Source organism: Eucalyptus grandis, chromosome 7 (assembly GCF_016545825.1).
Source record: "Eucalyptus grandis isolate ANBG69807.140 chromosome 7, ASM1654582v1, whole genome shotgun sequence".
In the NCBI taxonomy this organism is placed as follows: Eukaryota; Viridiplantae; Streptophyta; class Magnoliopsida; order Myrtales; family Myrtaceae; genus Eucalyptus; species Eucalyptus grandis.
The window spans coordinates 30,792,960-30,816,126 of NC_052618.1; the positions used below are offsets into that span (position 1 = coordinate 30,792,960).

Consider the following 23,167-nt stretch of genomic DNA (forward strand, 5'->3'; position numbering starts at 1 on the left):
TCGATCTCAATAGGACACAATCATTCAAGAAGAGTCTTTTGAGGCCGACAAGTTGAGATATGGACTCCGGCAAGCACCGAATGCGGGTTCTAAACAGATTCAATACTTCTAGAGCAGGCATCTGATTGAAAATGAAGAAGAAAGCTTTCTTAGCTTGTAATTTCTTTGCAGATATAACGACGAAAGTGAAGGGCACCTTGGTTCCTTCGGTAGCTCAGAAATTGCGGTATGCATCAAACAAATCTCTTTTGCACTCTCCCATTCCTCAACCTCTGGTGGCTCTATCAAATCCAAGCCACCTCGCATCGAAACACACGATTTTCCTCGAGCTGAAATATTAAGTTCACTAATATATCCTGATCCTGGTCTTGAAATTTCACAAATTGCCGATTCTCATCAACTTGGAGCAGGCTAGCATTGACAAGATCTTTTAGGACTTTTGGCCTTCATCATGGGCGTCTACGATACCATCTCTCGACCCATAGGCCTATGGCAGACTCAGATGCAATCTCATGGTAATTGTTACAAAGAGCAAGATTTTTCAAGCATCTTCTAGTTTTATCATCTTCTAGTTGGTCAATGCAGAATCTTAATACATTAACCATAAGAGTTTCTATACCTACTTCATGACTCGTAGGTCGAACATTCAGTCTTTCAAGCACATGTTTCCAGATTAAAATGTCATCAACATTTTGCAGTGCCCTTGCCACTAGAATAACAGCATGTGAATATGGCCTGCACATCCTAACTATTTCTCTAGCTATGGCTTTTTTAGAATAATAAACAACTTCACCCACATTCTGACGAAATAATTCGTACAGCAACAGATCATCCAAGCATATTTTCTTATCCACTTCGATTTCATCGCACAATTGTCCTGATCTAGTCACAAAGACTATCTTGCTACCAACTGGTGGTGTTGCTTCAGGAATCCTCAATGTCTCTAGCTTCATGTGTTGGTTAACGCCAACAAGAATGAGCAAAAACTTGAGGCCTTCCAATGGATTCACCACCGAATGTGGCATATCAACTGCATTGGCTTCAGTTAAATCACAAGATATTTGTCCAGCAATCTCCTTTTGTACCTTTTCCATGTCGCAGTTCAGAGGAACAGTAACACAGATGACTCTATCAAATAAATTTCTCAAAATTGCTGATTCCTTCAAAGCTTCAATGACAATAGCTTTTGCAACCTCATTTCTGCCATATATTCCAATTTTTTCAATGTTAGATTTTTTTATGGACTTAATGAGATGGTCGACTATAGAGTCATATTTAACTCCACCCCATCCTTCTGATGATCTCCCTTCTTGTTTTCCACCGCTGCCTAACATATCAATTAAGGCATCGGCATCATCCAAAGTAGCATGTGAAGAACTTTCCTTTTTCATCTTTGGTATGTGTATAATATCGTTATATTCTAGACTAGCTTCTATCCTCGCCTTTTATCCCCAACTTCATATTCGGACCTGAGCAATATGAATCAACTTCATATTCTTGTTCTGAGGAATATGAATGAACTTCGTCAGAAGCAGTGTCTTCATTTACTTCCACGGAAAAGGGTTCAACCTCTGGCTCTGCAGTGTTCCGCATTTGCAAAACTGCACTTTCCGATGTTTCTCTCCTATGATATTCTCGACTTGCTTGAATCTTCATCTTCTCATCAGTGTCTTCAGATTCTGATTCTGAGCAATGTGAACCAACTTCCAATTCTGAGTAATGTGAACCAACTTCCCACTCTGAGTGTGATGAATAAGAATGAACTTTTCCCAAAGTAGCATGAGGATCAGCGCCCTTTTCATTATCCAGGGAAACAGTTCAGTCTCTGTATCTTGAGTGCTTTGCATTGGCACAAAATCACTTTCTGCTCTTTGCTTTTGCATGGCTACTAGTTTTTCCGCTTCACTTGACACGGTCGCATTTTCTTCTTCTTTCAGATCACTCAGCAGAGATCTATCGTTCGTGACATAGCCTGCCTTTGTGTGAAGCAAATCAATCCCAAACAACGGCTTGAGTTCTGTATAGAAACAAATCCATGAGAAAAGGCACAATCATTATCATAATCTACCCCGCGATATATAAACGTTTCTTTCCACAATTTGTCAAACACATTCCATGATAATGCAGCTACACTGATCTAAGTGGACAAGTTGAAAACAGAAAGACAAAATCAGTGCCTTTCTTTACTATAAACAAAATCACTTGGTCTCCCTATTTATTGACTTTGGATCAGTTCAGAGAGAAAGAGGCCGTTTTAGCCCAAAATAAATCCCAATACACAAGAAGTGCTCCTTTGGAAACAGCAGCACTTCTAGACTTTATGCTATCTATAATAGTTATTTGATGCATATATAATTGCAATATTATTGATAGAAGCATCGAGATGGCAATCTCACAAGCACAGAAAAGCTCTCGTCTCTTTACTGCTCTTTAGCTTAGCAATATGCTATTGTCTAAACAAAAAGTACTGAAAACTCATCTTTTAGGACAAAGCAAGGTTGAAATTGAATGGGCTTAAGGTTATATTAGTGCCATGTTGCAAATCTTCTCCCCAAATTATTTAAAATGTAACAAATCTTTAAAGAATAAATGCTACCTTGCTGATTTTCAGCAGCATGAGAACAGGGAAATAGTTCAGTCTCTGTATCTCGAGTGCTTTGCGTTGGCTCAAAATCACTTTCTGCTCTTTGCTTCTGCATGGCTACTAGTTTTTCTGCTTCACTTGACACTGTTGCATTTTCTTCTTCTTTCAGAAGACTCAGCAATGATCCTTTGCTTGTGACATATCCTGGCTCTGTGTGAAGCCGTTCGTAGAACGGCTTGAGTTCTGTATAGAAAAAAAATTCATGAGGCAAAAGCACAATCATTATTCATAATCTGCCCCAGGATATAAAAAACTTTTTTTTCCGCAATTTGTCGAACACATTTCATGATAATACAGCTACACTTATCTAAGTGGACAACTTGAAAACAGAAAGCCAAAGTCAGTTCCTTTCTTCACCAAAAACGAAATCACTTGATCAACCCATTCATTAACTATGGATCAGTTCAGAGAGAGAGCCCATTTTAGCCCAAAGTAAATCCCAATACACAAGAAGTGCTTCTTTGGAAGTAGCAGCACTTCTAGACTTTATGCTATCTACAATAGTAATTTGATGCATACATGAATGCAATTTTATTGACAGAAGCATCAGGATAGCGATCTCACAAGCACAGAAAACTCTCATTCCTTTAGTCACCTTTGGCTAAGCAATATGCTATTCTAAACAAAGAGTACTAGAAAACTCATCTTTTAGGACAAACCAAGATTGAAATTGAATGGGCCAAGGTTATATCAGTGTCATGTTGCAAATCTCCTCCCCAAATCATTTAAAATGTAATGAATCTTTGAAGAATAAAAGCTACCTTTCTGATCTTCATAAAAGCTGCCTTTCTGATCTTCAGCAGCATGTGAAGAGGTAAACAGTTCAGTCTTTGCATCTCGAGTGCTTTGCATTGGCACAAAATCACTTTCTGCTCTATGCTTTTGCATGGCTACTAGTTTTTCTTTTTCACTTGACATTGTCGCATTTTCTTCTTTTTTTGGAATTCTCTGCAGTGATCCTTTGGTCGTGACATAGCCTGCCTTAGTGTGAAGCCAATCCATCCCAAAGAACGGCTTGTGCTCTGTATAGAAAAATATTCATGAGGCAAAGGCACAATCAATATTCATAATCTGCCCCAGGATATAAAAAAACTTTTCTTTCTGCAATTTGTCAAACACATTTCATGATAATACAGCTACACTTATCTGAGTGGACAACTTGAAAACAGAAAGCCAAAGTCACTTCCTTTCTTCACCCTGAACGAAATCACTTGATCACCCCATTTATTGACTTTGGATCAGTTCAGAGACAAAGAGCCCATTTTAGCCCAAAATAAATCCCGATACACAAGAAATGCTTCTTTGGAAATAGCAGCATTTCTAGACTTTTTGCTATCTATGATAGTAATTTGATGCATATATAAATGCAATTTTATTGACAGAAGCATTGAGATGGCAATCTCGCAAGCACAGAAAAACTCTCATTCCTTTAGTCACCTTCGGCTAAGCAATATGCTATTGTCTAAACAAAGAGTACTAGAAAACTCATCTTTTAGGACAAACCAAGATTGAAATTGAATGGGCCAAGGTTATATCAGTGTCATGTTGCAAATCTTCTCCCCAAATCATTTAAAATGTAATGAATCTCTGAAGAATAAAAGTTACCTTTCTGATCTTCATAAAAGCTGCCTTTCTGATCTTCAGCAGCATGTGAAGAGGTAAACGGTTCAGTCTTTGCATCTCGAGTGCTTTGCATTGGCACAAAATCACTTTCTGCTCTATGCTTTTGCATGGCTACTAGTTTTTCCTCTTCACTTGACATTGTCGCATTTTCTTCTTTTTTTGGAATTCTCTGCAGTGATCCTTTGGTCGTGACATAGCCTGCCTTAGTGTGAAGCCAATCCATCCCAAAGAACGGCTTGTGCTCTGTATAGAAAAATATTCATGAGGCAAAGGCACAATCATTATTCATAATCTGCCCCGGGATATAAAAAACTTTTCTTTCTGCAATTTGTCGAACAAATTTCATGATAATACATCTACACTTATCTGAGTGGACAACTTGAAAACAGAAAGCCGAAGTCAGTTCCTTCCTTCACCAAAAACGAAATCACTTGATCACCCCCATTTATCAACTTTGGATCAGTTCAGAGACAAAGAGCCCATTTTAGCCCAAAATAAATCCCGATACACAGGGGCTTCTTTGGAAATAGCAGCACTTCTAGACTTTTTGCTATCTACAATAGTACTTTGATGCATATGTGAATGCAATTTTATTGACAGAAGCATCACGATAGCGATCTCGCAAGCACAGAAAAGCTCTCATTCCTTTAGTCACCTTTGGCTAAGCAATATGCTATTGTCTAAACAAAGAGTACTAGAAAACTCATCTTTTAGGACAAACCAAGATTGAAATTGAATGGGCCAAGGTTATATCAGTGTCATGTTGCAAATCTCCTCCCCAAATCATTTAAAATGTAATGAATCTTTGAAGAATAAAAGCTACCTTTCTTATCTTCATAAAAGCTGCCTTTCTGATCTTCAGCAGCATGTGAAGAGGTAAATGGTTCATTCTTTGCATCTCGAGTGCTTTGCATTGGCACAAAATCACTTTCTGCTCTATGCTTTAGCATGGCTACTAGTTTTTCCTCTTCACTTGACATCGTCGCATTTTCTTCTTTTTTCGGAATTCTCTGCAGTGATCCTTTGGTCGTGACATAGCCTGCCTTAGTGTGAAGCCAATCCATCCTAAAGAACGGCTTGTGCTCTGTATAGAAAAATATTCATGAGGCAAAGGCACAATCATTATTCATAATCTGCCCCGGGATATAAAAAACTTTTCTTTCTGCAATTTGTCGAACACATTTCATGATAATACAGCTACACTTATCTGAGTGGACAACTTGAAAACAGAAAGCCAAAGTCAGTTCCTTTCTTCACCGTGAACGAAATCACTTGATCACCCCATTTATCGACTTTGGATCAGTTCAGAGACAAAGAGCCCATTTTAGCCCAAAATAAATCCCGATACACAAGAAATGCTTCTTTGGAAATAGCAGCACTTCTAGACTTTTTGCTATCTACAATAGTAATTTGATGCATATATAAATGCAATTTTATTGACAGAAGCATTGAGATGGCAATCTCGCAAGCACAGAAAAACTCTCATTCCTTTAGTCACCTTCCGCTAAGCAATATGCTATTGTCTAAACAAAGAATACTAGAAAACTCATCTTTTAGGACAAACCAAGATTGAAATTGAATGGGCCAAGGTTATATCAGTGTCATGTTGCAAATCTTCACCCCAAATCATTTAACATGTAATGATTATTTGAAGAATAAAAGCCACCTTTCTGGTCTTCAGCAGCATAAGAAGAGGAAGATAGTTCAGTCTTTGTATCTCGAGTGCTTTGCATCGGCACAAAATCACTTTCAGCAATTTGAGAGAAGGTAAATAGTTCAGTCTTTGTATCTCGAGTGCTTTGCATTGGCACAAAATCACTTTCTGCTCTTTGCTTCTGCTTGGCTACTAGTTTTTCGCTTCACTTGACACAGTCGCATTTTCTTGTTCTGTCAGATCACTCGGCAGAGATCCTTCATTCATGACATTGCCTGTCTTTGTGTGAAGCAAATCAATTCCAAATAACTGCTTGAGTTCTGTACAGAAACAAATTCATGAGGCAAAGGCACAATCATTATCATAATCTACCCTGAGATATATAAACTTCTCTTTCTGCAATTTTGTCATGATAATGCAGCTACACTGATCTAAGGGGACAACTTGAAAACAGCAAGCCAAAGTCAGTTGCTTTCTTGACTATAAACAAAATCACTTGGTCACCCCATTTATCAAGAATGAGCCCGTTTAAGCCCAAAATAAATCCCGATGCACAAGAAGTGCTTCCTTGGAAATAGCAGCACTTATAGACTTAATGCCATCTACAATAGTAATATGATGCATATATAAATGCAATATTATCGACAGAAGCATCGAGATAGCGATCTCGGAAGCACAGAAAACTCTCATCTCTTTAGTCACCTCCAGCTTAGCAATATGCTATTGTCTAAACAAAGATTACTAGAAAACTCATCTTTTAGGACAGACCAAGGTTGAATTTCAATGGATAAGGTTATATCGGTGTCATATTGCAAATCTTCTCCCCAAATCATTTAACATGTAACTATTCTTTGAGGAATGAAAGCTACCTTTCTGATCTTCAGTAGCATGAGAACAGGGGCCCAAACCCAAACTAAGGGATGTATCAACTGAACTAGCGACAGGCTGATCAGAGATTGATTTATCCTGAAGCAGTAGGCAATTACAACAATGTTAGTACATTCAACATGTAAATGATATTGATAGTGTTGAAATAATATCTCAAGTCCATGCAGACCGTGCTCAACATCAGATTGATCTGCCTGGAGGTCTTGCCCGTCATTCACCCAGCCAGAAGGTGGACTTGTTGCCCATAGCCCACCTGGCCAGGCAATTGGGACATGCTCAGTGATTTTTATTTTTATTTTTTTGGGGGCATAGCCCAGCAGGATTTATTCCCTAAATTTCCTATGTTTTTGAGTTGTATTTTCATCTGATGAGAAGATTAAGCCGCCAGAAACATCTCAATAAAATTTCCTGTTATTTCTCTATGTTACTCAAAATGAATAGATAAGTCTTAAGTGCTAGTTTGTGAGTTTAAGTGTGCAAAAACAGGGGTTAGCAAACACTTGAGAGGTGGAGTGATTGTAATCTCCATTGTATCGCTTGATTATTGTTAAATTTTTCTGTCACTCTCCACATAGATTATTGATCGGTCAAACTAACAATGTAATCTCTTGTTTGGTTTATTTTCATTGTTTATCTCATATCTATTTGCATATTTTTCAGCAAATAAATATCATAGAGCCAGAGTTCCAAATTGGATAAAATAGTTTTAAAAGATATGCAGATTTCTAGTGACTTGAGATTTGATTTGGCAGTGGCCGAGGATGAGTCACCTGCAACTTTGAGAGAGAAGAAATTTTTTCAAAAAAATAAATAAATAAATAAATAAGGCCATAGCATCTGATTGTTGAATTTAGCAAATAAGATGTTGATTGAGGTGGTAGAAAAGATCCGCGCAACAGCTTTATGATAAAGCTGGAGACAAAAAGTAATGAGTTTTAGCAAGTGCTCCATGACAATCTTTAACACCTATTTAAAAATAAATAGTACAAAAGTAGGATAGAATGAAGTTTTGTGATTGAACCACCTCGTCACAAAGCTTCATAATTATATTTATTTAAGTATGCATGTCCAAATAACTATAACTTGTACCCTATTAGAGGAAAACATGGGCCAGAAAGCAATAATGACGTGTGCCTCATAATTATTTTCGACTACACGAATTTACTGGTTCTCTTACCGTTCTGCTCCCAGGAGCTAAAATCCCTCCATTCTCACCCTCTTGCTTCCTGACAATTAAGGAATGAAATGAATCAGGGACCATGGAGCAGATCAAAACCATCCAATTGTAATATAAACAAACTTCAATTTTGCACACAAGCAAACAGAACTCCATCCAGCTAGCAACTTACCATCTCTTGGGATCTGGTTCGTTGCCGATGACCGAAGGGGAAGAGTTTTCTGGGGTTGCAGAGTCTACTTGCGAGGAGCCATGCGCAGAAAAAGCAGGGTCATTGATTTTGGGGGCGGCGGGATTGTAGACCGGGACTGCAAGAGATGGCACGGAGGAGGCGGAGGACGCCAAGGATCTCCGGATGGCCAGAGGCTTAGCGTGGTTATGGGTTCCCTTGTAGACAATCTCGGTAATCTGGCCATCCAGAGATCTCTCAACCTTCTTCTTGGTAGGGCATTCAGGATGAGTGCACTTGTAATAGCTCCAGGGGTTTTCGCTCCCCTTCACCTGCCTCTGGCCGTATTTCCTCCAGTTGTAGCCATCGTCAGATTTCCTCTGCTCTCGCATGGACTGAGCCTGAGACTGAAAATTATCGTAATCGGATCGGTTATTGGCGTTGGTCTGGAATGGATTGAGTTCGGATTTCACAGCGCTCTCGTCAGAAGGACGGGAATCATCTCGTTTGATGAAGCGATAATCGTGAGGCAAAGGGAAGAGAGATGAGCATATAAAGAAAGTGTAGACATACCTGCTGCTTGGCGTTGGTCTGCAAAGTGAAGGTAGAGCCATTTGCGTCTTCCCTTTAGGGATCTGCTGGTAACTGTCGGAGGACTTGCTGCGGGGGAGAGAGAGAGAGGAGGAGATACCTTGGAGTCCAAGAAATCGGCAGGGCTGAGACCAGGCGGCATGGTGGGGATAGCAGAGGGGCTCAAGGGGAGGGCGCTAAGCGGCAGGGAGGGCGGGGCGATGGACTTGAACTTGGGAACGCCGGACCCACGGCGAGGGTCGTCCTCCAGTGCGGAGGCGAGGAGGATGACAAGGAGCTCGCTCGAGGGTCCAAGCTCCCCGTGCTGGCCGATGGTGAGGCCATCGCTTCCGCAGAAAGAAGAAAACAGGAGGGAAAACGAAAGTGGTGAGGGAGGGGAGGGGAGAGCAAAGGCCTCCTCGGATGGCTCCGGTTATGTTCTGATCTCCAACACAGAGAGAGAGAGGGAGGTGGTGAGGGAGGGGAGGGGAGAGCAAAGGGTAGGGAGGAAGAAGAGGCAATGGTCGCGTGTCGCGCAAGGCTCTTTTCTTATGCTCTTGGCATCCCACTGGCCGTGTACGCGGAGGCATCTTCTTCGAAGCTTGGCTGGTCAAAACTGTGGCTACGTTTGGTCGTCCGAATTTCTAATCGGGATAGGACTGGATAGGATATGATATAAAATCCTGAGATTTTTTTATATTCTGTCCATTGTTTGGTGAATCATAATATTAAAATCGGATATGTTTTAATCATATCATGTACATTTTATATATATATATATATATATATATATATAAACTGTATATCATTATAAATGAACTTAAATGTTCATAAACGGAGATGGTGAAAATCTCTCGTAACACTATTCCTTAATTTATTTTTATTTTATTTTTCCTCTTTTTATTTTTTCTCCTTTCATCATTATTTAATAAAATTTTATCAAATAGTAAACTGTACTAACATACCTAAAATACAAAAATACCTAAAATATATAATAAATATAAATATTTTATAGATTGAATGTTTATTATAAGATAGAATTAAAATTGAATATATAAATTAAAATAGGATTAATTAAAAATGATTTTTTTATTTTTAATTTCTTAAATTATAATTCAAATATTATTTATATTGAAATATATTTCAATTTTATTAATTTAATAAGTTTGTTATTCGAGAGAAATAACTTTCCTAGTATGGACATTAGAAATCCTATCCACTTTTATCCCACCTCCCCCATGGGATAATTTTATCCTGTCTATATCCCCTTTATATCCGACTTTATCCTGTCCTGAGCGAGCACCAAACATAGGATAAGATAAATCATATCCTATCCTAAATTTTATCCTAACTACCAAACGCAGCCTGTGGGTTTTGACTGAATGGCGGCTGAACCTGTGGGCTCTCTCTCTCTCTCTCTAGTTTATATTGCAAAATTCTGATTACCATATGATGCGGTGGCGCCCTTCGATATCCCTGTGCTCCCTCTTCCAATCTGCTAGATCGAGAAAAGAATCATCAAGACTTGATTTCTCTCCAAGCAAAAGCACACACAACCACCATGTAAATCGGCAGGAAAATGATGGAGAATGCATATCAAGGATGTGCGCTTCCCCTTTTTGAAAAGGCATAGCAATTAGAGGTGAGTGTTCCAGGTTCCATTACTCAATTTGTATCTTCATTGCTCAAGGCATGACATTGAGTTGTGTTATATCCATAGATTTATCGAAATAACAGACATTTCTAAGAAGTATTATTGATCCTAGTATTCCCTGATTACCTTTGTATCTACTCATCGCATCGTCAACTCCACGAATTTACGGGAGTCGTCATCGGATCTTTGCACGCGCTTTCTAGCCAAGCAACCTTGGACATTTCAATGAGTGCGCCTATAGTTCCTGAATATGAAGAGTGGGAAATATATTAATGACAGCTAGATATAAAGGACAAAGAAACATAATGAAACTTGTGTGCACTCATAGCCGAGGTAATCCCAAAGTGCTCAATTATATGTCAAACTTTAGTAGGCTAAGGAAGAGAAAAGTGATAGCAACGTAAGAAGCTGCCAAACTAAACTAACTGTTAATAATTGAGGAAAAATGGAAGAGATCTATCTGTTCCAATCACATAACCGGGGACAAGGGGACAAGTATCGAGTTTTTTCCTTTTAACGTTTTCAAGGATGTGGCTCATCTCAAGTCCACCAATGCAACATGCTGAGGATGAATTTGGACTAGGAGTGAGAAAGGCAAGAACATTGAACGGGGTTTACTTTGAACAAAGGAATAATGTTCTAGTGAATCTTTGGGATGATGGAGCTTCAAGACTTGAGAATTAGAGAACTGATCGTCTCTAAACTCACCTTGGATACTTGGCTCCAAGAATTTCCTTCTGATCTACTTCCTCCAACTGAACCCATCATCAGGTGGCAATTGGAATTTCGGGGCTGGGATGACTCAGACCTTATATAATAGTTGTTCATCCGACTTTCTATAGTAAAAAGGTTCCTGCAGTAGTAATCTACGAAATTCCTGGAGCAAAGAACATCATCTAACTTGTTAACCCCAAAACAATTGCTGTCAGCCGAAAAAGAAAAGAAAAAGCAAAGAAATTTTTTTTCCAGACTTATTGCTTAATCACATACGTACCTTCCGGAAATACTTTAACTCAAGTGGTGGTGGCTGAAGAATTTCGACCACAGAGGAGGATAAGATATATCACCGGAACAAAAGAGAAATTGGTCCAGCCTAAGGACCTTAAACAAAGGCCGTGGTTATCGGAGCCCCGTTCCTCATGAATAAAACGGAAGGGTTAACCGGGGGAATTTGTAACCAAATTTGGAAACACCCCGGCCTGATCCTAGCTCTGCTGCATTGGCCTCTCGATGATTGCCAGCCCAGTATCTTAGAAATGAAGGCAGCTGGTTACAAAAGAGAAATCAAGTTACTTACCATGGATTAAGGGAGTAGAATGTGAATGGTTTCTTGAGAGCGAGACGATTATGCAAGAGTAATAAATACGTAGATGGTATAATAAATTTCTCTTCGATCATATCTTTTATCGGTAGAGTTTTTTTTTTTTTTTTTTGTCACTTTTTAATTTGTGGGTTACGGGGTGTGAATATCACTGACTGTTAATGTCTGTTACCACCAATAAGAGGCATGATTGAAGGACATTTTCTCTGAGAGATGGAAAAACACAAGGTCCTATTTCTTCCAATCTGATTATGAGGTGAAAAACTAAAGTCTTTTCTAACTAAAAATCCAACTGAAGGACCTTGTGATGAACTAGGGATAAAGGCCCAACATTCAATTGGAGGACTTAAATCTTGCTGACTACCATATGGGTTAACTACCTTCATGCTACCGACCAAAAAAAAAAAAAAAACTACCTTCATGCTTTATAGAACATAATATAATGATTTGAATTCTTATTTTTGATAGACTAGTGGTAGCATTAGCAGATCTAATTGAGTCATACTTTTGTCCATTCCTAATTGGAGCTAGATTTTGAATTGATGGATTACAGACGTGGACATCCCCATACTCAGGTGATAACCATATTTGTTATTCACCAATTAAAGATCCAACTAGAGGAATTTTTTTCGACATGGTCCTAATTAATTAATTAATTTTAAAAATTCAAGGGCATGAACACAAAGGCTTAGCTACTCGGATGCCCATATAATATCATGTAAGCCTCATGACAGACTAACTTTAGGCCTTTGGCCTATGTAGGTGGTCCTGCCAAAAATTATTCACACGTAGTTAGTGATATTTCAATAAGTGACCTTCAATTTCTGAGTTGAAAATCCCCCAGTGCCCAAACCCAACTTTGTCTATCCTCAGTCAATTCATTTTGTTGAAATTATTCTATTTAAATTTTGGTGATTTTGTAAAAGGTCATTGACACTAGTAAAAGTCACGGTGCGTAGTTGTGTGATAAATTGATAGTTCATCAATGAAGCGACAAGACAAATGGCATGATGCAGGGTTTGGTGGTGTTGGGTAGGTCCAAGAGATTTTCTTTGGCTGCACAATTTAAAATAAAAATACAAATAAAAGAAATTGTAAGATTTTGTGTTTATCTTTTCAAATTATTGCCCATCTATATAAGTTAATTCTTCAGTCAATTATTGAAACATTTCCGATAATCCAATTGCACGCACGTCTTTAAACCAGCATAAATTTCAAGAAAATAGTGTGAGAACGATCAAGCTTTGAGGAATTATGAATTCTTATGTAATAAACATATCAACAGATTAGTAAGACGAAGATGAGAATAAACTTTTTTACCTGTCTTGGTAATTTCAAGTGATTTGGAAAGAAAGTAATCTGCGAGAATCCAGCTCCACAAGGGCTGCCTTTATTTTCATTGCCATAGCCGAGACCTTTTCGCTTTCTCCTCCTCCTCCGGCCGAATGGATCCCAGTGAATTCATCGACAATTTCCAGAAAGTCGCCACTACCGCCGTCGATGGTTGTCGTCCGAGCTCGAGCAGATTTCTTGAATTTGGCGCTCTGGTCTGATTTCGATAACCCCAACCTTCGTTCCTTGAGCGTTCTCTGGCTGGTGTTGATGGTCTTATCAAGATTGGTCTTGTCTTGTTCTGGCAATTCCAGCCTCCGTTCTGTGCGGGGCCCGCTCGTTGCTCAATTTCCCTCGATCAACGCGTCGATTTGCCTCTCTTTTTCTACGTATTTGTGTGTGTTGATTCCCCAAAACATGTTGAGAAGATGAGCCTCAGAGAGCATATACCTCACAGGAATGGTAGATGAGGCTGATAGCTCTTGAACCAGACAAGGATGGTTGACTTCGGTCCCTAACGCGTTAAATGAATAATCAAATATGATCAACCTCCTATTATTCAATAATAATGAAAAGTACAACAAACACGAATATATAGACACGACTTCCAAAAAGTTCCCTCACTTTATGTCGAAATAACATTAGTTTGCAAATAATATCTTTAAATACAAATAACACTTGAAAATTCAGAATTGTAATAAATACGGCCTTGCAGTGCAACTACTTCCGCTAAGGTATGAGTCGGCTGAGTCGGTCCTTACACGACATAGACGTGGATGTAACGGCTTCCGGCTTATTGTGGGGACCGATACCATTAAATGTACCAATAACTTTTGCCTCACTCGGTCTTGTTGCGTGAACAGGATGAGCTCGAGTGATGTAATTCATCCTCAAGCTTATTATTGGCCTTTTTTAATGGTCAAACGGCCGATATGCTCACATGGTTAGATCTGCTCACTAGCATGGTAATTACATCCAAATACTATGACTAAATTGCTCATAATTCATAATCTGCATCGGTAGGGCTTATAACCAGTCTTCATAACTCATAATCTTCATTCTGATGGGAGATCTGGCTTTCCTGTGAAAATTGGCATAGAGATGCTATGGAAGTAAACAAATGAATATGATTTTAAAAAACCCATAGATTATAATTAGGTGAAGCAATGCATGGCTCATTCTTCTCTCTTCTCCGTTTCAACATAATAGCAACTCTTTTCCTTGTCCAAAAATCATGCATGTGTGAAAAATCCAAGGGAATCAAGGAACTGCAAGAGATGTTGGAATTGAATGCTTAAACAGAGGAACTAGAGACAGAAGCAGAATTATATGATGGAAAGCTTGCTCTCGTCCTAATTCCATGATTGCTCCTCCGCTCCATCGACTCTGGTTTGCTTCTGATGTTCCCCATGATCATAACCCAAAGAAGGAAGAAGCAAACAACGCATGCACTAACTACGAATCACCAGACGCCATAATAAGTTGGCAAAGAACAAGTTTTTGTAAAAGAGAGAGAGTAGTGACCACCATTTCTCACCAAAATAGATCAGTTTTGTTAGAGATAGAAGGGTGTTGGAAAAGAGTAGGTATTGCCTGCATTCAGTAGATGTGAGCCCAACTCACATGCACCCTTTGATTGAGACCCACCTCATCCGACAGAACCTTTGAATTGGCCATACATACATTGGGCTTATCTAAGAATTTTTCATTAGAAGAGAAGATATTGCCCGACACATCGAGGCATAGTCCTAAAACTCACCAATTTACATTCACATGCTAAGGTGCATGAGGGAATCTATGTAATTGTAGAGGTGCCATTTGGTCTTACAAGTCAACGTCAATGGATCGCCCACTGATCGCTCGAGTAGCATCAAACATGTGCCATGTTTCTCATTGAAAATGTTAGCACTAACACCTAGAAATGGGTGAATAGGTGTTTAAAAACAAACATTGACAAGTAAATGTGATATAAATTAAGTTGCAAACAAAGTCTGAAAAGGATCGAGTCGATTAAACGAGCTATCGACTTCGGTGCAGAATTCAAAATTAGATAAGAGATGGACTAGATTTTTGTGAAACTTAAAATGTTGCAACAAATAAAGTTGAAAAGAGTTAAGGGAAAAGAGAATTGCACACAAGATTTATAGTGATTTAGCTTAGATCAAGCTTACGTCCACTTTCCCACACTGTCAGTCTTTTGGCTGAAATTCACTAAGGTATTAATAAATAAGTACAATATTTCAAATGCAAACACTTAGTGGAAGATTTCTTTTCCCACACAAAGTTACTATTCTTGTGATTTTCTCTCTTGAATACAATTTGTAAGAGCTGTCATTGAAGAACAAGTGGTTGGAAATGCTTCAAACTTTGGAATTTCAATTTTCACGCACACTATCAAATAGACTAAATGAGCTCCTTAAATACTCCTCTATGCCTTACTAGATGTTGGCATTCTTTAGAGGAAGTTCTTTCAATCAATCCGTTAGACAGAATCAATTAAGGAAATCTTATAGCTGTTTGAAGATTGAGATGAAAATCCGTTGATTCTAGTTGCCCATACAATAAGAATCTAAATTTCCATAAGTAGATGCTTTCCAAAAAAGAACTTTTCTTCAAGATTGATTTTATCAATTCATGATTGATTCCATCAATATATTTATAAAAGGTAAGTGAGATTTTTCGCCATAAAGCCAGATATTAAAGAATAAATCTCTATAACATTCATACTGAATCCTTGTCGTAAGATCAATAATTCTGAATATGATTATGTTTTTGTTCTGGACTTGGTTTCAACCTGGATTGTGTCAGAGTGAGAAGACTTTTGGAATGAATAGATTTTGACAAGAGTCTACAATATGACTTTAGAAGTCTACTATTCTTCAAAATAAGAACAAGAACAAGAAAATTTTGTCAACTTCAAAACTTGGTAGAAGTTTTCTCAACACTTACATGTGATTCTCATATTGCCAATTTCAATCTCAGCGGATTCAAGTACACAAGATGTTCCTTCACTCTACGAATCTTATATATGTTGCCTATCGGACTGTATTTTTATCTTTTATTTCCTTTCTGTTGCCTCAGCCTGTTCTTGAAAAGATCCAATCTCTATTGCCAAATTGTTCCTCTGCTCTGTGATTAAACGGTGGTGTGATGACAAAAGATGCAACTTTTGTAGCTTGAGTAGCTGCCATCTTTTGCCATCTTAAAATTTTTAATGGTCTAAATAAGTCTTCTTCTGAATACGTTGTTATTATTTTGACTTGCCTTATGTTTTTATTATAGTAACATAATAATCATGTTGTAGTTCTGGTACTGAGCTTTCAAAAAAAAAAAAAAAAAAAAAAAAAAAAAAACATAGGTTGAAACATTTGGATTGGATTCACTTAGACTGTAATTGATCCAAATGCAAAAGTTTTAAGGTTTTTTTGTTGTTGAGACATTTCTGTTGATGTCTTTACATCATTGCAAAATTAATGTCCTTCTCTTGTTTCAGTGCATTCACTTGGCAAATAAAAAGTTAAGCCTTTTATTTTTCCCATTTTTCTGAGTAAGTATCATTACTATCTTCTTATGACTAACTCAATTTCGTACTCACAGGCAATATATATTTCCTTCTCTCGTTGTTTGGATGCCTTTTCAAATTAATTTTGTTCTGGTGATAGTCATGGTTGAAGCAGCGACAAGTAGCTTCTACAATAGTAGTTGAAGCATACAAGGATAGGCGTAGCATTTTTTGCCATAAAAAATTGACTATGCTGACAATTTTAAGTTCAATTTGGAGAAATAGAACAAAAAAGCAAAAAAAAAAAAAACTTTATGCAAGAAGGGATGATGAAGAGGTGGAAATAAACAAAAATAAGATGAGGAGCGCAACTAAAGAATATGAAGGTTGGACTTGCAAGGTTAAGGTGATTGAAAAGCAAGCACAATAAGAGATCAGGCATGCTTGGAGATTCTCTTAGTTTTGGTCATGTGCAAATTTCGACAAGCATGTGGTCAAGAAGCGTGAAGAATTACAAGCCCTGCTATAAGAGGCAAATATTGATAACGGAGTGGCCTGTGGGAGTCATAGATGCCTTCTAAGAGTGAGGAATGGTGGTTCTGGAGAGAAAGAAATCTCAAAAGAATTGAAGTATAGGGAATGGTGGGAATTGGAAAAACTATAGTCTTGCATAAGTTGAATAGAAATAAAAAGGTTGTGAAAATGTTTGATATTTTAATTTGGATATGGTTATTGAACGCCTAGAACGTTGAGAAAGTGCAACATGCAATTACGTAGCGTCTGAAGCTAAAAGTGGAGGGTGGAGTCAACGCGGTTGAGACTACTCAATCTTGTATCGAGCAAAGTGAGAGGCATGTGATACTTGCTTCTCCTTGATAATTTTGGGATTCCTATGATCTATAGGAGATAGATATTTCTAACAATACAAGAACAAAAGGTGGTATCTACTAGTAGATTTTGTGATTTGTGCTATGAGTCGACGACAATGAGCTTGTAAATATGAAGCATTTTCCCCATATGGATGCATATATAAAATGTTTGAAAAAGTTGGTCTAAGTATGAAAAATCCAAATATTTATACCTATAGCACAACCTATGGTTAGAGAGTGTGTTACTTTGCATGATCAATAAATTGGTGAGAACTTTTAGGAAGAATGACATTATTCACCCTCAGGGAGATCAATTGAAGAGGTTGTGGAGATGACCCAGTATCAACATCCAAGGTATTGATGAAGTGCCTGAGTTTTTGAACTATGATGATTTAGATAGGGAGGATAAAAAGGTTTGCTTTCTGTAAGGAGCATTGTTTATCGAAGAGTGTGACATCTTTGTTGATTATTTAGTGGAATGTTGGAAAGTATAAGGATTTCTCCACAGTTTGATGAGTTTTGTGATGTAGACGACAAAGAACACAACATATTGCATGATCTAACCACGTGCCTCTGGTAGAGAAAAGAGAAATGAAGAAACATGTTTGAATGAACAATGTACTTTGTAATAGGGCCAATAAAATTTCATCATAAGATACCATAAGTTTTTGGCAAGAGATTGCAAGGGGCCAATGAAGACCGAAAGGAAAAAGTATGGGCATTTGCAAGTCGAATTTCTTTTATGGATAATGACTTTTCCAATCTACTGATAAGTCAAATTGCATAAACTTTTCAATTTTACTCCTACAAAGAAATTGTGTTTAGATTGCGACCCTTCATAGCTTCTTCTTGTCTATGCAAAGACTCCGAGTCTTAAACTTACATGGTATCACAAATGCATCCCTTTCACCTTATTTTTCTTGCTTGATTGGACTTAGGGCATTCTACTTGAATTCTTGCACGCGTTTAATAGAACTCCCTTTAAGCTTGGAGGCAATGGTGCATCTAGAGGTGCTAGACATCTGACGATCCAAAATCATCTATATATCTATTCAAATTGGATGTTATTAATGCAACTGAAATGTTTATGCATGTCATTGTCAAATTTTGACGCTGGAAACCCAATCTCCAAGGTGATTTCAAGCATTTCTTTATTAAAGAACTCTAGATTGAAACACTCAGTGGTCTAATTAGGTCACGAGGCCCATCATGAAGGAGGTTTCTATCTTGAAAATGTTGAGTTCGCTGATATTTTCCTTTCCTAAGATGGAGTATCTTGAAATCTTAGTTAGACAAGCCATATGTGGAAGGAACAATTGACATTCAAAATAAATAAAGAATATGTTCTTTAAGCGAATTGCAAATACTAACTGAAAATTGGAATGTGAAGCACTGGTCCTTCCGTAGACACCTATATCTAACAAAGATTTCAAGGCACTCTACCTTAGAATAGGAAAATGTTCCTTTGCAACGGTCCTTGCAACGTGATTAGATCACCAAGTGTTTAGGTCTACATTAATGATGAATTCTTCCAATAATAAGTGGCTTGAAATCATTGACTTTCAATGCCAATTCAATTTAATTAAAAAAGCCACGTATTACTTTTTGTCGGAATTTCTTGTTGTTGGCAGTTAAGTGATTATTATTTTTTTCGAATTGGCATTTAAGTAATCTAGCGAAAATTTTTGATATTAAAGTGAGTGTCATATATAACTTTTAGCACTCTTGGTGTGTCCTTCTGCCCAAGAAGTTGCGTGGCACTATTCTATAGGTGACTTTGCAGTAAATGCATTACTTGGGTTGGCTAATTTTAGATGAGATAAAGTTGACGTTAGGTTCCAAAACCTCAATGTCGCAACCTCTTTTTCTGGCGCCCGCGATCGGGTACGAGCGCCTAAATGAGGCTAATGGCTCGGCTGAATTTATTAAGCCCGGACTCTCCCAAGTCCACCAATTCACGACTTAATGGTTCAAGTTTTTAACCTGTAAATCAATTTTTAAATTGGAGTCGCCACTAATCGATTTGGGGTGGGTTGATTAGAAACACAAGTGAAGTATCGGGAGAAATACTCACTCTGCGCAAACCAGAGAAATTAGGATCGGGGACTTGATTACACTAGTTAATCACTAATGCCCTTTTGGTACCTAATCTTGTTTAAATCCTAAGGCTTTTTGGATGTTCGGGGATTTTCCATGCATTTTTTGGAGGAAAAGCATTTTTTTGAGTCTTTTTCTAATTTTTGGACATAAAAGGGACTTTTTGATTTTTTTTTTATTTTTGGAAAATAAAATATTTTTTAATATTTTTCAGAATATTTTTGGAAAATAAATTATTTTTGATTTTTCTCGATTTTTTTGGAAATTAAAACATTTTTCAACATTTTTAAATATTTTTCGATTTTCTGGAAATTAAAACATTTTTTAATATTTTTTAGAAAATAAAACACTTTTTGATTTTTTTGAGAATAAAATATTTATTTTTTTATTTATTAGAATATTATTTTATATTGAAATAACAAAATAAAACCAACCCGGGTCGGATCCGCGGGTTGGGTCCGACCCGGGCCGGCGACCCAAACGCGGACGGGCCCGCGTTGCGGGCCCGACTCGGATTTTTCGCCTTTTCCTTTTTTTTTTTTAATATTAAAACGACGCCGTGGCCGGGCGTTTGGGGACGCCCGGCCCGACAACCCGCTCCCTTTGGCGAAACCCTACCCAACCCGGCTCCGACTCGCGACCCGATTTCCGCCACCCCGTAATCTACGGGATCCCTACCCGGTTCCTGATCCGGGTCTGACCCGTCTACCCGGGGTCGCGACCCGGAAAATCGGGAACCCTAGGGTTTCCCAAATGCGGCGACGGTGACGACGGTGACGGCAACGGCGACGGCGACGGTGACGGAAGGGGGCTATAATGAATGGCAGGGACGACAGCTACGAGCTCTTTACCCTTTCTTGAACGGGGGCTACGACGGCGACGGCAGGGGGGGCGATTTGCGACGGTGGAGGCCGCGAGCAACAACGGTGACAGCGAGGCCTAGGTTTGGTCAGATCTGGTTGGGGCTCTCTCTCTCTCCCTCGGGTTCGCTCGTCAAGCTCCCCGAAGTCTCTCGGGGACCCCTCTGAGCTCACCACACCACGGCCGGCCTGCACTCGAGCTCCCTGAAGTCTCTCAGGGGACCCCGAGCTCCGGTGGCCTCTCTCTCTCTCTCTCTCTCTCTCTCTCTCTCTCTCTCTCTCCCTCCGTCTCCCCTGGCGTAACTTCTCCCTCTCCGACCGCGAGCCTTCGGATCTGGGCTTGCTCGACCTCGGCTCCCCTTCTGAAGTCTCTCAACAGGAAGCTCGAAGCTTTGCAGACTTTGATCGTTCTCAGCGTGCCCCTCGACGATGGAGACGGAGGCCTATTTATAGGCGAGGGGGCAGCCGGTTGACGGAGCTTCAACCGCCAGTCCCCGTGCGCCAAGCGGCCTCTGCCGGCCGAACCGGCGTCCCATCCGACGCCAGCTGCCCCTCCCACGTGGGTCGCCGTTCGCCTGCCTCTCCGGCGTTGCGTCCTCTACGCGTGTGCTGCAGAGGCGCGAGGAAGGAGACGACTAGTGGGGCCGGGCTGAAAGGGGAAATGGGCCGTAAGGGCCCATTCGGCGGCTTCTCTTTTTGTTTTTCTTCCACTTATTTTGTTTTTTTTTCCGTTTTTTCTCCGCTTTTCTAAAAAGATAAAATAAAAAGAAAACCTAATTAAAAACAAATAATTTTTAGGCGTCAACACTCAAGCACTGTTGATATTCTTTGTTCATTTAGAATTTGTTTGGTAACATGGGTGATGATCTTCTCGAACAAGTACCAAAAACTAAGATGTGTTCACCACAAATTTCAAAAAACAAGCCACAGAATCCGATGGAACTCATGAAAGAACTTAAGATGCATTCGTTTTGCAAAAAAAAAGAATGATTCAAAAGTTATTTTTCCCAAAATGATTATTTGTATCGCTTTAAAAAAAAAAAACGAACAAAATTTTCATCGTTCACAAAAAGATCTATTTATAAATTATTATTGGAAAATATTTTTTATTAGCTTTTTATTCTTAACAATGCAAACAATCACTTTTAGGAAAATCTTTTTTAAATCATTCTTTTTTCACAAAATTAACAAAGTCTAAATGTAAATTTTATAACATACACATACCTCAATTACATCAATGGAGGAAGCTAAAGAAAAAGAGATCACACTACTAATCCCCGTACTTTTTCAATTTGTTTAATCTCCGTAATAGAAATTTTTCTTTTGGTATTTGGCAATTTTAGTCTCTAAATTAAATGTTGTTTGTTCAAATTGAAGATTCTATAAAAAAAATAATAAAAAAAGAAGAAGAAGAGTAAATGCAAACACTAATGTAGTAATTTAGTCACCATTAAATAGTGATATCGTGTAGACGTGGCATCCTACGTGACTTCTAAATTTTATCTAAGAAATATAACATAGAACATATGTCTCTAGATGAAAGACGTTTGTACTTAAAAAAAAAAAAGAAAAGGAAAAAGAGGCATCCTAAACTCAACAAGCACCGGGACCACTTGTGAGGCTAGCTACCATAGTCTAGAGGAAATTGACACTAAAAGTGCCAAAACTTGCCTACGGCACTCACATTAGTGCCAAGAGTTTTTCCCAGCTCACTTAAATGCCAAATTAGAGAAAAAAAACGATTACTTTAATTGTTTCCGACAAAAAATTCCAACCAAATTGATTACGTAACATTTATAATTAAAATTTTAATATGATTTGACGCATTTTTCTTAAAAAAATCCAGTCTACATCGACGTCCAAAACAACGTCGCACGATAATAACTTTTTAATTGAAATTTGCACTAAAATGACCATTTTTTAACAACAACTAGTACTGAAGTGATCATTTTTCAATAACGATTAGTACTTAAGTAATCATTTTTAACAATAATTGGCACTCAAACGATCCATATGTACAATTTTTGACACACAAATAATGACTCATAACTTGTCTGCATGATGTTATTTAGAGGTTATATGCTGATTAAGTACGTCAAAGAGCCACGTAGGATTGAGAAATTAATAAAATATGGCCACATCAACCCAAATCGGAGTTGTCACTTAAATGATCGTTTTTAAAAAAAATTGTAGTTAAGTGATCTAAAAAAAACAAAACTTTTGGTACTAAAATGAACGCTATACACAACTTTTGACACTTTTGGTGTCCATCTCCCTAACTTCCTATTCTAATTCTTGAAAACTGAGATATGCTTCCATCTCTAAGAATGATTTAGGACTAGTCTAACATATTTGTATCTATATCTATCTAGGATTACTAGTAATTGCAGAATCGATGTAAATTTTTTTCTACACATTATGTATCCATTACTATTACTAAATCAAAGGTGATTGATGTATGATGTGTAAAATAAAGAGTTACACGTGCCGTATATGTAGGAGAGAGTTCTAGTCTCCTCTTACAATCTTCAAAATACCCTTAAAAATTTTGTCATACTTTTCTCTCACGCCATTGATTTGAATAAGATTGTAAATTATGGGACATAGAAATTGTCAATTTATTGTTATCAATAAAGTAATTCTTTAATGTAAAAATTCAAAACGGGGATTATTGATCTTCATGATTTTCACAATAAGAGGGATGAAAACATACATTTATCCATAGCAATACCTTTGAAAATATTTGTTGCGGAAAACCAAATAGATCTGATTTCTCTCCCTTAATCCATACTTTTCCTTAACATATC

At 38.1% G+C, this 23,167-nt stretch overlaps 1 protein-coding gene and 1 long non-coding RNA gene across 4 annotated transcripts; both read right to left on the bottom strand.

Moving 5' to 3' along the window:
* Positions 1–645: 645 nt before the first annotated feature.
* On the bottom strand, positions 646–8,795 carry LOC104454830. Of its 3 annotated transcripts, none has more exons than XM_039316414.1 (6): positions 8,729–8,795; positions 8,159–8,562; positions 7,987–8,035; positions 6,791–6,887; positions 2,597–2,827; positions 646–2,017 (listed from the first exon to the last, which is right to left on the bottom strand). In XM_039316414.1, exons 2-6 carry the CDS (start codon positions 8,545–8,547, stop codon positions 1,653–1,655), a joined length of 1,131 nt encoding a protein of 376 aa, XP_039172348.1. In that variant the 5' UTR covers positions 8,548–8,562; positions 8,729–8,795; the 3' UTR covers positions 646–1,652. The 3 variants fall into 3 exon arrangements, with proteins under 3 accessions (XP_039172348.1, XP_039172346.1, XP_039172347.1); XM_039316412.1 differs by lacking the exons at positions 6,791–6,887; positions 7,987–8,035; positions 8,159–8,562; positions 8,729–8,795 and adding exons at positions 3,406–3,666; positions 4,250–4,510; positions 5,091–5,351; positions 5,934–6,138; XM_039316413.1 differs by lacking the exons at positions 6,791–6,887; positions 7,987–8,035; positions 8,159–8,562; positions 8,729–8,795 and adding exons at positions 3,406–3,666; positions 4,250–4,510; positions 5,934–6,139.
* Positions 8,796–9,895: 1,100 nt separating this feature from the next.
* LOC120295307 lies at positions 9,896–11,511 on the bottom strand. Its single transcript, XR_005552658.1, has 4 exons — positions 11,374–11,511; positions 11,088–11,256; positions 10,506–10,623; positions 9,896–10,220 (listed from the first exon to the last, which is right to left on the bottom strand). It is a non-coding gene; the product is annotated as an uncharacterized LOC120295307 (long non-coding RNA).
* Between the last annotated feature and the right edge of the window lie 11,656 nt (positions 11,512–23,167).